Here is a 15,907-nt window from a genome sequence, read left to right as displayed (position 1 = left end):
AAATTAACTAAGACTCACGATTAAGGGAAATAATAATTAAGGGAAACTAAGACAATTCCACGCTTTCAAACGATGGAATGCCAAGAGTTGCAGTCTTTGATCGATTGATCGTCGTGAGTCTTAGTTAAAACGTACCGTTCTGACGTACAATTGCATGATGTACGTGTACTGTGCATTTTGGCAACGGTTCACATAAATCCTCATATTAGCAGCTATCAGATTGAAAGGGAGACGGGTATACCTAGACGTACCGTTCTGAGAATCTTAAAAAAGCTACATTATCACCCGTATCATATCACATTAACGCAAGCCATCACACAAAATGACATGAGGATGCGTATGCAGTTTTGTCAATGGGCACAACAAATGATTAGAAATGATCCAGCTTTCTTTCGTTATGTTATGTTCTCGGATGAAGCTACGTTTAAGAATAATGGAGAACTTAACAGACACAATTCCCATTATTGGTCAGATACTAATCCCCATTGGTATAGACAAATAAACAACCAATATCGTTGGAGCATCAACGTGTGGTGTGGCATCATCAATGGCTATATTATTGGTCCATATTTTTTTGAGGAAAATGTAAATGGAGAGAACTTCTTAGCTCTCCTGAGAGATGAACTTCCAATATTACTCGAAAAAGTTGATTTGTATACAAGACTAAGAATGTGGATTCAATTAGATGGAGCTGCACCACACTATTCCAGACATGTCAGAGCTTACCTAAATAGGCGCTTCAATGGCAAGTGGATTGGACGGGGTGGGCATGTTGCATGGCCGGCACGATCTCCTGACATTACTTCCCCTGACTTTTATTTATGGGGTTATTTGAAAAATGTTGTGACGACCCGTTTTGTCGTCACTAGAAGCCGCGCAAGCGCGAGGCCGACCGCCCGCCCGCACTCATACAAACGGCCCCTGTCGGGGCCACCACACGTCGAACACGTGGGAATTTGCCTTTTCGCCCCACCCGACCGAACCGCCCCACTCCAAGCTAGTTGGAGGGGGCTGACCAACGGGTATATAAGGCGGTACAGCCGAGACTTCGGAGAGTCCCGTCCTGGTCTCTTGAGCGTACTCAAGGACCACTCCTCACCTCCTAGCCATCCCGGGCGACGAGCGTTCTCGTCGCGTAAGCCGAGTGTTCTCGGGCACCGGATCCTCTCCGAACATCACCCCGGTCGACGAGCGTTCTTGTCGGGCAGGCCGAGCGTCCTCGGTCACCGGATCCACTCCGAACATCACCCCGGCCGACGAGCGTTCTCGTCGGGAAGGCCGAGTTTCCTCGGTCACCGGATCCTCTCCGAACAGCACCCCGGTCGACGAGCGTTCTCGTCAGGCAGGCCGAGCATTCTCGGTCCCCGGATCCTCTCCGAACATCACCCCGGTCGACGAGCGTTCTCGTCGGGCAGGCCGAGCGTCCTCGGTCACCGGATCCACTCCGAACATCACCCCGGCCGACGAGCGTTCTCGTCGGGAAGGCCGAGTTTCCTCGGTCACCGGATCCTCTCCGAACATCACCCCGGCCGACGAGCGTTCTCGTCGGGCAGGCCGAGCATTCTCGGTCCCCGGATCCTCTCCGAACATCACCCCGGTCGACGAGCGTTCTCGTCGGGCAGGCCGAGCGTCCTCGGTCACCGGATCCACTCCGAACATCACCCCGGCCGACGAGCGTTCTCGTCGGGAAGGCCGAGTTTCCTCGGTCACCGGATTCTCCGAGAGTCACCGACATCTTACGGAGCTCGCCCTTCTCAGGGCGCCCGAATCAAAGGCGGTTTACGGAGCTCGCCCTTTTCAGGGCGCTCGTATCCACGCCGCGTTGGGTAAATTTCGTCCGCCGCGCTACTATCTTAGTTATAAGTCGTGTCCGCGTCCGTATGATTTGGTCGCGTTTCACCCGTCGCGTTATTATTTGTAAACCTTAGTTATAAGTAGTGTCCGCGTCCGTATGATTTGGTCGCGTTTCGTCCGTCGCGTTATTATTTGTAAACCTTGGTTATAAGTCGTGCCCGCGTCCGTATGATTTGTTCGCGCTTTGTCCGTCGCGTTATTATTTGTAAACCTTAGTTATAAGTCGTGTCCACGTCCGTATGATTTGGTCACGCTTCGTCCGTTGCATTACTTGTATTCCTTAGTTATAAATCGTGTCCGCGTCCGCATAAGTTGGTCGCGGTCCGCACTTCCTGCGATTCCCCTCTGTACGCGTAGACTAGATAATAAGTCAACTCTCGAAGGGTGGCTTCAATAAACTCGGTTTTTACCAGAACGATTGGCGTGGTTATTGCGAACCTGAGTCTCCCCCTCTTCCCGAATCCTGGCACCGACGAGCCGATCCGTGGCGTCGGGAAAGGAGACCCGTTACAATGTTACATACGACCGAGCACCAACCACTAGAGAAGACATGGTTGAAAGAATTACAACAGCTTGCAGAAACATACCACGAACTGTATTATTAAAAACTGTCGAACATTTTCATCGAAGGATACAATTATGTATTCAAGAAAATGGAAACGTTTTTGAGCATTTGCTGTAAGAACGTTTCTGACAACGTGTGAGAGGCAAGGGGACTCACGTTAATCAAGCACCCCGAATCGTGAGAGGCAAGGGGACTCACGTTAATCAAGCACCCCAAAGGGAACAAAATTCTACTACGTCCACGTCGTTGTTCCTGGATAGCGCTAAAAGTAGGATGATTCGATTTTTTTTTATGCATAACATGCATAACCACAAAAATTTGGGTGAAAAGTTGATTTGACTTCGGAATGATCCCTAAGAGTCAACTTGACCACATAACTACAACATACAAGATATCGTATTTCAAAATACTGCTTTGAAGCTTTATAACTCGAAAAGTACTTCATGAAAAAACATTTGATTATAATGTTTTGGAAAGATCTCAAAGTCAGCTACAAAAGTATGCAAGAAAAAATATAGTGTTCCATTTAAGAAATTGAAGTTGACCTTCACGTAACCTTCAAATGGCTATTCAAGGTCAAATCAATGACACCATCTCATGTCCCCCTTGAAACCATACAACTTTTATCTGAAACATTTTTGTCTTAAACTTTTGGATTTTGAGAAATTTTAGTGGAAAGATTAAAATGGCCTACCCTGTATATTTTTTTTTTTATTATATTTATTCTTCGCTTTGTTCGGTCGCTTTAATCGCAATTTTCGCCTATCTTTATCCATGGTTTAATTTTGTCTGCCGACAGAATCGTATTGAGCGGCTTTTGCGTGAGATTATAACCAGGGATATCGCATACTACAAATCGGTTGTTCCTCAGAATTTTTTTTAATTTGATAGGGCCCTTTATATTTTGCCGCTAATTTCTGATTAGACCCAGGTTTGTGTTGTAGAATCCTAATCATTACAAAATCTCCCTCCTTATATTTATTTGGTTTTTTGTGACTCGCATCATATCTAGCTTTATTATATTCTTGCACCGCTCGATTAACCAGTTTAGCAGTGTCTCTTAATTCTTCTCGTTCCTGCTCTATATTCCGGTCTATGTCAGCTAAATTATTAATAAATTCTCGGAGCTCTTTATCGGTGGTGTTTCGCTGATCGTATCCTAAAAGTAATCTACTCGGGGTAGTATTAATTGATTTATGGAAAGTATTATTTATTATAAATTGAGCTCGACCTAATCTATTAGCCCAGTCGGCCGGGTTATCAATTAATTTGGCTAGGGTGGATTTTAAGAATCTATTCACACGTTCGACCGCGCCATTTGCCCAGGGCGAAGCCACTGCCGTCATTAAATGTTTGATATTATTTTCGTTTATAAATTTTGCAAAACTATTCGCCGAAAAAGCTGTTCCTCTATCGCTAATTATTTTTTCCGGGGCGCCAAACAAATGTAATAGAGTCTGCATGTGCAAGATGACTTGCTCAGATGTCGTCGACACACAGGGGAATAACCATACGAACTTTGTATATGCATCGACAACTACCAAAATATACTTATATTTCTTCGAGGTTTCCTCTAATGGCCCAAAATGATCGAGGTGAAGCGTATGAAACGGTACGGGGGTTATCTCTACTAATTCCATTGCCCCTTCGCGTTTCCCGGCAGCTAGCGAATTACTTAAACATTTAACGCAATTATCAATATATTGTCGCACCCTAATTTTCATTCCGGCAAACCAATAATTTTTTACTATTCCATGGATGGTTTTATCGATTTCAACATGCCCTAATTCGTCATGGTGAATTCGAATTATATTATTTACCATATTTTCTGGTATTACAAATAACTGGCGCTCTTGATATTTTCTAAATATTAAACCATCAATTAATACAAAATATTTATTTTCTTTAAATTCTAGCTCTGTTGCCAACTCTTTTAGTTTGGTGTCCGCCAATTGTTTGTAGAGAACCTCATCTTCTATCGTAATATTATTTATTAACATTACTTGGCTACTTAAGCTGTCCACATGTATCATACGGTTAGAGATACGATGTGTTAATTCAAATTGATAGTTTTGGAGAAATATGCTCCATCTTGCTATTCGCGGATTTATATTAAATTTTTTCATGGCTAGCACGAGAGAGTTGCAATCTGTGACTATTTTAAATTTAATTCCCTGCAGATACATGTGAAATCGCTTGACCGCTTTAACAATGGCTAATGTTTCGAGTTCGAAACTATGATAATTTTTTTCACTATCGTTAGTCGCCTTGCTATAGTACGCGATCGGTCCGAAACATCCATCACTTTGTTTCTGTAACAGAATTGCTCCTAAACCGTGGCTGCTCGCATCGGTATACTGCTCTGTTTCGGCCGATGGATTATATACGCGTAAGGTCGGCGGGGAGGTCAATTCTTGTTTCAGGCACTCGAATGCCTCTTTACATTGAGCATCGAATATATACGGGGTATCTTTTCTGACTAGAGCATGTAACGGCCGAGCTTTTATGGCAAAATCTTTAATAAATTTCCTAAAGTAACTACATAATCCAAGAAATCTTTGAATTTCTTTTACATTACGTGGCTGTGGATATTCTAGAATAGCTAAAATGTGCCTTTTGCATAACGTAATTCCGTTCTGTGAGACTAAATAACCCAAATACTCTATTTCGCGTTTAAGAAAAAAGCATTTAAATATATTCAACTCCAAACCATATTTTTTAAGGGTAATTAAAACTTCCTGCAAAATAGTTAAATTTTCTTCGGCAGAATCGGTGCCTATCAATAAATCATCTATATAGACTAAAATTTTTCCCGCTCGAATCCTGTCTTGAAATATATGTAAAATTCGTTTTTGAAACTCTGCAGGAGCCTCTGAATATCCAAACGGTAGTTTTATATATTCGTACTGTTCGTTATGCGTCGCGAAAGCAAAATATTTGGTCGAGTCGGCGTGTATCGGAATCTGATGGAAACCGTCCTTCAGGTCTAATTTTGAAAAATATTTCTTACCGTACAAAGAGTCTAACTGAACGTCAATAATCGGGAATGGATATTTTTGTTGGTGAATTTTCTGATTTAGAGGTCGGAGATCCACGCACATACGTTTTTTCCCATCTCGTTTCAGAATTAATAAAACCCGCGCGCAATAGGGTGATATACTCGGCTTGATTATCTTTTGATTTAATAAATCGTCGATTATATTGTCTAGGTCTTGTTTTTTATTGACCGACATCCGACGCGGCGCGTAACGAAATAATGAATCATCTTTCAAATAAACTTTAGCACAAAAATCATCTTTTACCATTTCCACCTCTAGATTATCCACATAGCTAAAAATATTAAACAATCTTTCTTTTATTGCAAGAGGTAAGTCCGCATCTAGTTTTTCATTTATCTCATCTTGTACACAGCGCTTCTCAGTAACATCAATCGCAAAAATTGAATGTACACATTCTTCCTTATCGATCTCAAAAGTATAGCTTCCATTTCGATAAATTAACGTTAGATCAGCCTTTTGGAAAAATTGTCTACCTAAAAGCAAATCGTATTTCATCGTTCCGTCCTCTACTACCAAAAAATCCAAATTAAACCAATTTTCCAGACCATTTAATTTTATTTTATCGAAACTTTTTCCCAGTACTTTAATTAATGAGTCATTAACTCCTTTAAGTTTTACATTTTGATTCACCGTATTTAACGCTTTCAATCCGTACAGTTTTTTAAACATTGATTCTCTCATTAAGTTTACGTAACTTCCAGTGTCTATTAGCGCATTTGTTTCTGAATTCGAAAAAAAACTGATTACCTCGGTACAGGCGTTGTCCTTTGCATTTGACGGAAATTCACTCACATAAATAGTAGTAGCTGAAGACCCTGACACCAAGTCTGACGCCTGATCCTCTCCTTCTCTCCCGCTCTCCTGCTGGTCGATCACGTGACTCGTTCGTGTTTTCGTCGTCGCCGACCTTTTCGGGCATCCTGGGCTGATGTGACCTTCTTCCCCACAGGTGAAACAAACAGGCTTTTTTACTGTACAGTCCTTGGCAAAGTGTCCTGGCTGTTTGCAATTAAAACAATTTTTTGACGAATTGTCTGTTGAGTCAGCGTTTTTCTTTCCATGACGATGTCCTCCCAAGTGACCTCCAGATCGAGCGTTAAAAGGTACTTTAGTTAGCGTCGAATCCTCCGTGATTCTTCTAACGTGATCTATGAAATCCGGCACGTTGGTTACCCAGGTGCTTAGCACAAGCTTTCTGGTTGTCGGATCCTTTACTCCGTCTGCCAACAGCTCTATTTTCTCTTTCTCTGATAACGAAAGATGCTGCATCAGATTTAGTTTTTCCTCCGCATAGTCTACGAATTTTTGCTTGTACATGTTTCACGTCTTTTGTCCTATTTTCGCAAGGGTTGCCGTGTAGGATTCTTTGACTTCAAAATGTCTACGGATTTGAAATTTGAAATCCTCCCACGTTGCCACTGACTCCATCGCTTGTCGATTGTACCATTCGTGGGCACGATTTTTTAGTTGAGAGACCGCTGCAAGCACGATAACGTCGTCTGTTAGCCTGTACATTCTAGCCGCACACATTATCCGGTCTAGCCACTTGACTATATTTTCATCGTCTTTTCCCGAGAATGTGGGAATCAGCTTCGTGGCAAATTTAATTTGCTGCCAATTGATTGCCGACACATTAATCTCTGTTGAAGAGCCACTCTCTCTTAAAACGGCAGGCGAACCTCTCGTTTCCTCCGACGCTTGCTGTCTCTCCTCCATGATCTGCACCACTGCTTGCACTACCTCTTGGATATTTATTGGGGAATATCCTGTGATTGGCGCACTCACCGTCGGCCTTATTATATTTGAACTTGCCTGCGAGCTTCCGCTCCTCATCATTGACAGTCCCGCAGTCGGCTGCTCTTCTATTCTTACGCCCGTAGCTTTTCCGTTTTGATCCAGAAGATTCGGCGTACCTTCTCCTCTCTCACTTCCGGTTTCTGATAGCTGGTTCATGTCTTGGGCTGACGGCCACCCGTATCGTATACAATGGTCTAAGATTCTATCGAGTATAGCCAAACGCTTCCCACTTATATTCACTTTTAATCGGGCACCTAACGAGCGCAATTGATTTATCGTTAATTGTTCTATATATCCGCGATCCATCAAAGACTTCCAGTACTGCTAACAGCCGGTCTCTTTTCCACGTGGCCACTCTCCTTTTGCCACGTCAGCGTTGCTCTCTCTCTATCGCGCTCTCTTTCCAATACTCTGCTCTTTGCTAATTTTTAACAAAAGACTTATCCCACTTCTGATATGATATATTATATCTACAATATATCTATCCCAGCTCAGCTGTAGGCTTGCAGGGATATTAATATGGTATAAAGCAGATTCTTTTTATTTGGTAAAGAAAAGAACAAAAAAAATTTTATTGCACTGAATCTAGTACTCTAACATGATCAATACAAAATAACAAAGAAATAAAAAATATACGTAAGCGCTATTATAAACTCCCTATACGCTTTAACAAAATCTTATACTAATACTCTCGATCGTAGCCCGCTCATTCGTCTCGCAATCTCAATTTTCCTCTCTTCTCGTAACGCTTGCTCACACTCGACAAAACAGATTAAGCCCGTCGCTTATCGCTCTGCGAACCGTTACCTGCTCTCCTATCTATTTTTCGCAAGTCATTCTAATTCGGCAGCGCCCCTGCCTAATCGTTGATTTCGGATAACTATATCCGAGGACTCTTTCGAAGAATCGATAAAACCTACCTGTCTTATCGATATTCTAAAGTGTAATTTCAGGATATCTCTAGTTGCCGCTTACAAATGTTACATCTATGAGTGGGAAATTACAACTAACATATACGTTACATGTAACATGCTTAAGTATATAAATGTTATATACTTAAGCATGTTACATGTAACGTATATGTTAGTTGTAATTTCCCACTATATATATATATATATATAACTTGGTTTATGAAAACTTATATATATATACATATATAAACTTATATATATATATATATATATATATATATATCCCAGCAAACACCAATATATAATTGTTACATTGCTATAATAAAACGGAATATAACAGGTAATATAACGTGTACGTTACATGTAACATCCATGTTAGTTGTAATTTCTCACTCATAGATGTAACATTTTAATATAACATATATTACATTGTAGTTATATTGTAATTATATACCAAATAGTTTTTGACATTGATGTATTGATAAGTCAGTGCTATCTTGGGATATAATGACAATATAACTACAATGTAATATATGTAATATTAAAAATGTTACATCTATGAGTGGGAAATTACAACTAACATATACGTTACATGTAACATGCTTAAGTATATAACATTTATATATTGTGTTTGCTGGGATATATATATATATATATATATATATACATATATAAGCATCCTAACAAACATAGATATGTGGCTGCTGTGTAGCGTGGTTGGCATGCATCTTGCATGTGGCATACATATCGGTTGTGATTTTCCGTTTATAGATATGTAACATATGTTACATTATAGTTATATTGTAGTTGTGTCTTGGATAGCACAGTGACTTATCAATATTATGGGATGCTAAAAAGACTAGGTTCGGCATCCTGCAATATAGATGAGTTACTGTGCTGTCTGCATGTTCAGTTACGTTGCATGTAACATGCATATTGGTTGTATGTTGAACAGCAGTTGTATGTCTGTTTACTGGGATTATATTATAAACATACATATTATATATTCTTATTAATTACTTCATATTTACTTTTTTCAGCTTTTTGAGAAAAAGGAAACAAGAAAAGAAAAGAAAGAGAATAGATAGAAGAGAAAATAATAAAAAATATTTTATATTAATAAGGTATATATATACATAATATAAATATAAAATAAGGAAGCAAATACAAATTAATAATAAAAATAAACAAGTTATAAAGAATTTATATATATATTTTGATAGCTCATAGTACAATATACCCAGCAAACACAGTATATAAATGTTATATGCATGTAAGTAATCAAGCATGTTACATGTAACGTATATGTTAGTTGTAATTTCTCACTCATAGATGTAACATTTTTAATATAACATATATTACATTGTAGTTATATTGTAATTATATACCAAATAGCACATTGCTGTATCGATAAGTCAGTGCTATCTGGGATATAATAACAATATAACTACAATGTAATATATTTTATATTAAAATGTTTAATCTATGAGTGAGAAATTACAATTAACATATACGTTACATGTAACATGCTTGATTACTTACATGTACATAACGTTTATATATCTGCGTTTGCTAGATAGTATACTTATAGCGCTATCATGAATGCTATATGAATTATTATAAAGATGTACATTTTTTATCTTTACGTTTTTAGCATTTATTCAGTTTCTTATTTTATATCAATAATTACATCTTTATGATAGAAATAATAAGACAATAATGTAGTTATGAAAGAAATATATTGAACTAGTAACATAACAAGAAAGTAGTTGTAAAAATCATTATGAAAATTTTATATTTCTATATATATACATATATAAAATATATTGTATACATGTAAAATCCAATATTATATATAGAGGGTGAGTCTTATTCTTATGATCATATTAATACCTACTGTTTTGTTATAAAATGATCTGTTATCTGTATAACATTTGAAGTAACAAGATGGCGACAAATAACATTTTAATGTCTCTAACATCAGACGTTATTAAAACAATTTGACATTACTTTGTTATTTAGAATGTGACATATTACAACAATATAACTTTATTTTAATGTAATTTATTATAAGATGTATATCAATCAAATCAATAATATTTCTGTAATTATGTAACATTTTCAGCATTTTATGATTATAAAAGTAAAGAACTACTTTAAAAAAATAAAATATATGTAATGTTACAAAGTATAATGTAACTTATAAAAAATCTTATTTCTACACGTCCAAAAAATTAATAAAATAAAAACTAATTGGCTACTGTGTAAAGGCTGCCGTAAGCGCTGAATTAAAATATCAGCTGCAATAGCGCTGAATTGTGACTTGCCATAAGCGCCCAATTAAAAAAAATATATTTTGAGGTATTACGCACTCAAATAAAAATTATCAAGATATAAATTGTTTGTTTATATAAAGTTTGTCACTGTTAGAATATTGTTTATTTTTATTATTGCATTCTTATAAAAGTTATTACATATATAATATATTACATATATATATCCTAGCAAATACCGATATATAATTGTTACATTGCTATAATAAAACGGAATATAACAGGTAATATAACTTAACGTGTACGTTACATGTAACATTCATGTTAGTTGTAATTTCCCACTCATAGATGTAACATTTTAATATAACATATATTACATTGTAGTTATATTGTAATTATATACCAAATAGCACATTGATGTATTGATAAGTCAGTGCTATCTTGGGATATAATGACAATATAATTACAATGTAATATATGTAATATTAAAAATGTTACATCTATGAGTGGGAAATTACAACTAACATATACGTTACATGTAACATGCTTAAGTATATAACATTTATATACTGTGTTTGCTGGGATTATATCAAATGTCTAGAAAAGCAAACAGACAAATAGTCTGTTAAAAGTTGCTAATAAAGACAAGGCCGTGGTAAGGATTACGTAGATTTATTGTGATATAATGTGCGTAATACTTGTCGGTCTGACAGACAAAACAAAAGTGAGAGACGGAAACGAACGCGGACCGGAAAAAAACTAAACAAAAGAACTAAAAAAGAACAACTAACGCCATCACAGTTATTTCCGCAATCGCTGCACATGCTTCGCGCAGGCGCACACATCTCAAATATAGTTCTTCAATGCTTGTAATATAAAGACTATATAAACCATATAAAAACTATTTGTGCAACCGGCGCGCGAAAAGTCGCCCTTTACGCACATGATAGGATTTTATAAAGGGCTCCCTTTCCACGCATCGGTTACACAAAATATCATAGCCAACATATGCGGGTCATAAATCGGCATTTACGATCCTCCGCACTTGTTACGTAGATACTATTCTAACATAGTCTTGATGCCTAAAGAAAAGGATATAATTATTCCAGAGGAATGGTTAAGTGATACGCATATGGAGCATTTTAACCATCTTTTAAGAAACTGCTCAGATTATAGACCTGATGAAACATGGCGAATACAACTTCCTGATACAATTCAGCCAGAAGATAAAAAAACATATACAAATATTAAAATAAGTTATAAATTAAAAGATTAACTTAACGAGCTAATTAATTAGGTGTTAACAATTTATTCTACGTCATGAAAATAATACAAATGATAATTAGTAAACGTTTCAACTGTACGACAGTCTTTATCAATACAAATATCGTTTTGCTAACATATCCATAAATTAAATAATTTGGAAAGACAGAACTTATATCATACATGTAAAATATATAGACTTATAATATGAAAAACGCAATATAACACATTATAATTATTGGTTTGAATTACGGCTGATCGTTCGAATTAGTCGTTAAAGAGCCTAACCCCGAACATCAGATTTCTGTAGTTCTTTTTAAATAAACGTCTAATTTTGTAATCCATGATGTAATAATGATATGTAATGAGCTGTGAAATAATAAATGTGTTAGCCTGAATATTGGATATTTGATTTTTAAATAAATAGTGATCACTTACATCTATGTACATTAAAGAGGAAAAAACAGTATTAACTTAAAAAAGGACACCGAGCGACTTGACGGTTCTTATTTTGATGTTTTAGAAAAATTGTCTATGTAATCTTAGCATGGCGGTATATATACAGCGTTCTGACATTGTAATTTATAGATATTGAGTTTGCTTCTTACAAAGTATACATTGTTTATAATGTTTTTCAACAAGAAATATTTTAAAGAATTTTTATCGTCTCGACATAGATGTAAGTGATCACTATTTATATAAAAAAGAACCGTTTAAAAAAGAACCGTATTTATCACCAATCTAAGGAAAAAATAAGTAATAATCAAAACTTAGAAAATCAAGACAACAAACAAGATTTATATGAGCAAGATTTAAAGAATAATCGCAGAGAACAGTATGATCTGTATAAACAAACATTATTAGAAAATAGACGTGCTAAACAGCGTAAATGTTAGAGACTAAATTTAGAAGAAAATCGAGCTAAAAAGCGCACTTGATATGGACAAAATTTAAAAGATTCTTGCGTTAAACAGCGCGATTGATATAAACGAAATGTAGAAGATAAACGCGCTAAGAAACGCAATCGATATCAACAAAACTTAGAAAATGAACGCATTAAACATCGATATCAATATGAACAAGGTGTAGAAAATAAGCGTGCACAAAAGCGTATGCGTTATTCGAAAAACTTTGAGCATGAACGAGATAGACAAAAAAGATAAAACTTTGTAATTGTTCAGAAATATTTATAAAAAAATATTATGGAAAAAATCAATATTAAAGGTCATATTGAGAAACGATTAAAAGCCGAAAAAATTGTATGTTGGTGCATGTGTATTAAAAAAAATTATATTCGCAATATATACAAAATGTTAAGTTTGATTTTAAAAAAATCAAAAGTGTATTTGACTCTTGTCGCAGATTGTTCTACAATTGAAGACAAATTAACTACGCTATGTGGCGAATCTAGACATACAGCCTCATCTGAAAATTATTTCATTGAGTCTACATATCATCATAATGTAAAACCATTGGAACCTTTGGTAATGAATGTAGAAGGAAAAATAGTAAACATATTACCATTAACAACAGAACAAGCTAAAAAATCTTGATAATGTAATATTTAAAACTGTAAAATTAATAATCCATTTTAATTGACCGTTCTCAGAAGTCTCTTAAAATCATAAATACATGTACCTTAAAGAATAAACCAAAACCGATGTGTAATAATGCAAGTTGTAAAATTAACGATCCGGTTTTAATTGATCGTTATTAAAAGTTTCTCGAAACCGTAAATACATGTAGTTTAAAAAATGTACCAAAACTTATGCAAAATATTCATAAATGTACTATGATAACTTCAAATGAGAAATTGGGTCATACGCGTAGCTGTTATATTGATTTAACACTTTGCAAAGGAATGTTTCTTCCAGTTCAATTATTATTGCCTTATTTTCTAAAAGTAAGATATATGAAGCGTTTAATTTATTAACTTACACTTTTTCATCGAAAATTGGAAAATCTAGATGATGCATTAAATAGTGCTAAATATGAACACTTTGAATGAAATTGTGACTTCTGCACAGGAGAAAGTAGATGTGTACAAACATCAACGGATTGATACAATTTTGGATGGACCACCTTCAGTATAATAGGAACGTACAAGTACAAACCATGACAAAGAAACTGTCTCACCACTTACAAGACTCACCACTTAGAAATACTACACAGGAATCCGTTATTGCGGACCACAGACTTAACGGCCATAAATTTGAGTGGAATAATGTTGAAATCTTGGATAAGGAGCCTTTCTTGAAGAAGAGACTTGTTTCAGAAATGTTGTTTATTAGGCGCCAGAAAAACGGTTTAAATCATCAGGAAGACACTGAGTGCCTACATCATATATATCCATCGTTACAAATATGCCTCAAATTCATTAAAATTCTGACCTTGGTTACGGTTATTACAAACTCTTTTAAAAAGTCATAAATCAAGGCTATAAACTCGTTGTTAGTGAGGCTTTTCTATAATTAGATTTGATCTCCTCCTAAAGGGCAATGAACCGTTGTTCGACGTCCTATAAATAGTCGCACATCTTGTTTTCGTGCCTCATTTGTGTGCCGGACGCATCCGGGTTAGGTAGCGTGCGGGTATGTGTGTTGTGTCTGTGTGGGTAGTGGGTCTCCTATTGGAAAGGCTTACTGACTACAGTCAGTATGGGTTACCTTTGAAGGTAAGGTATTATTATTACTTTATTTTTCTGTGATATTTGTTCGGCTGGTGGCAGTTTGGGAGGCTCACTACACGTAATGCGTTTGAGAGTTTGTAAGTGGTGAGACAGTTTCTTTGTCATGGTTTGTACTTGTACGTTCCTATTATACTGAAGATGGTCCAAAGAAAGAACCGAAACGTTTATACTGAATAAACTTGTTTATAGTACAAGTTATTGTGTTATTTTTTGCGCTCCCCTACACCTTGCGCTTGGCTCTATAAGCCGTGTTTAGATTTGTTTTACCAAATAACAATATATAATTTATTTTTAAAAAGATTTCGACAAAATACATATAAGCAAAGCGCAAGAATGTATGTGTGCTGTAATAATTTTTTTTGTTTCTCCTTTAAAACCATAGGAGACCGGGGACAAAAGTAACATTTTTTTTGCATTTTAAGTCAGTTATCAATTACCTTTATAGAGATATATTAAAAATGATTATATCTTAAGATATTCCATTTATTGGTCTATTATTATACCTATGTTTCATCTTTAAATGATAGGGTATTTAAAAAGCTACTTTAAATTTCCGCAATTGCATTTATTGTTACTTTCATCCTAAGACGAAAGTAACACAGTATAAAAATAGAAGCTTTAGTTATTATTTTAGAATATAAAATAAAAATATGATTATTTATTAAATATTAAATAATTTTTATTATAAAAATAAAAAATAAATTGTTGTGTGCCTCGGGAGAGACACCAGGGGGTCGCGCCAAATTGGGATGGGAATCCGGGGCGTCAGGACTTGTTCGGGTGTTTGAAGAAAATGCACTGCACTTTTCTTATTAAAAATCTTTATTCAAATTCAACCACTTGGCCTTTATTTATTTCACCAATACTACACTGAAGCTTTACTGGGTGTGCGGCACTGACTTTCTATCACTCCGCGTATCGCGCACAACTGCGAGTCGATGCTAAGCGCGCGCGCGGTTAGCGAGATCGTGTTTAGAGCGATTGTCTGCGACTGAGCGAGTTGGCGCGCCTCTACTCTTTTTTTATAATGTTGTTTTTTGGAGTTTTCCCGATCGGAAGGGGTGCCTGGCAACAGGTTTCCCCGGTCGAGAATCTAGGTGCAAGCGAAGCAGATTCAAAGTCCTTCTGCTTTGCTTGCACGTTGACCAATTTCTGTTCCGCGTATATCTCGCATTGTATGCGTTTTTAACGCGGTCATTATCTGTCGTAATTCTGATTCCGCGTATACCTCGCATCGTATGCGTTTTTTAACGCGGTCAGTGTCTGTCGTAATTGCGGATGTAATACGAGTACTCATTTCTTAATACTAGTTACCTTTTAATAGTTATATCTATATCTTTGGGGGATATAACATCCCTCACCCGTTAAAGAAGAAAAACGAAGGTATGAAGTTTTTCGCTTACAACTAAAGCTTACAAATGTTTATCCCGTTCACAATATAATTATAATCGTTTCCTATTTCCTAAAAACGCGTACTATTACTTCTTTTTAGTATG

At 36.3% G+C, this 15,907-nt stretch overlaps 1 protein-coding gene across 1 annotated transcript; it reads left to right on the top strand.

The window, feature by feature from the left end:
* Positions 1-327: 327 nt before the first annotated feature.
* LOC146719421 (uncharacterized) lies at positions 328-2,536 on the top strand. The gene is made up of 2 exons (XM_085490167.1): positions 328-840; positions 2,357-2,536. Exons 1-2 carry the CDS (start codon positions 328-330, stop codon positions 2,534-2,536), a joined length of 693 nt encoding a protein of 230 aa, XP_085346293.1.
* The last annotated feature ends 13,371 nt before the right edge of the window (positions 2,537-15,907 follow it).

Source organism: Nylanderia fulva, unplaced genomic scaffold (assembly GCF_048542155.1).
Source record: "Nylanderia fulva isolate GAGA-0341 unplaced genomic scaffold, ASM4854215v1 Scaffold99, whole genome shotgun sequence".
NCBI lineage: Eukaryota > Metazoa > Arthropoda > Insecta > Hymenoptera > Formicidae > Nylanderia > Nylanderia fulva.
Note: the sequence above shows the minus strand (reverse complement) of the source record. Positions and strands in the feature narration are given on the sequence as shown.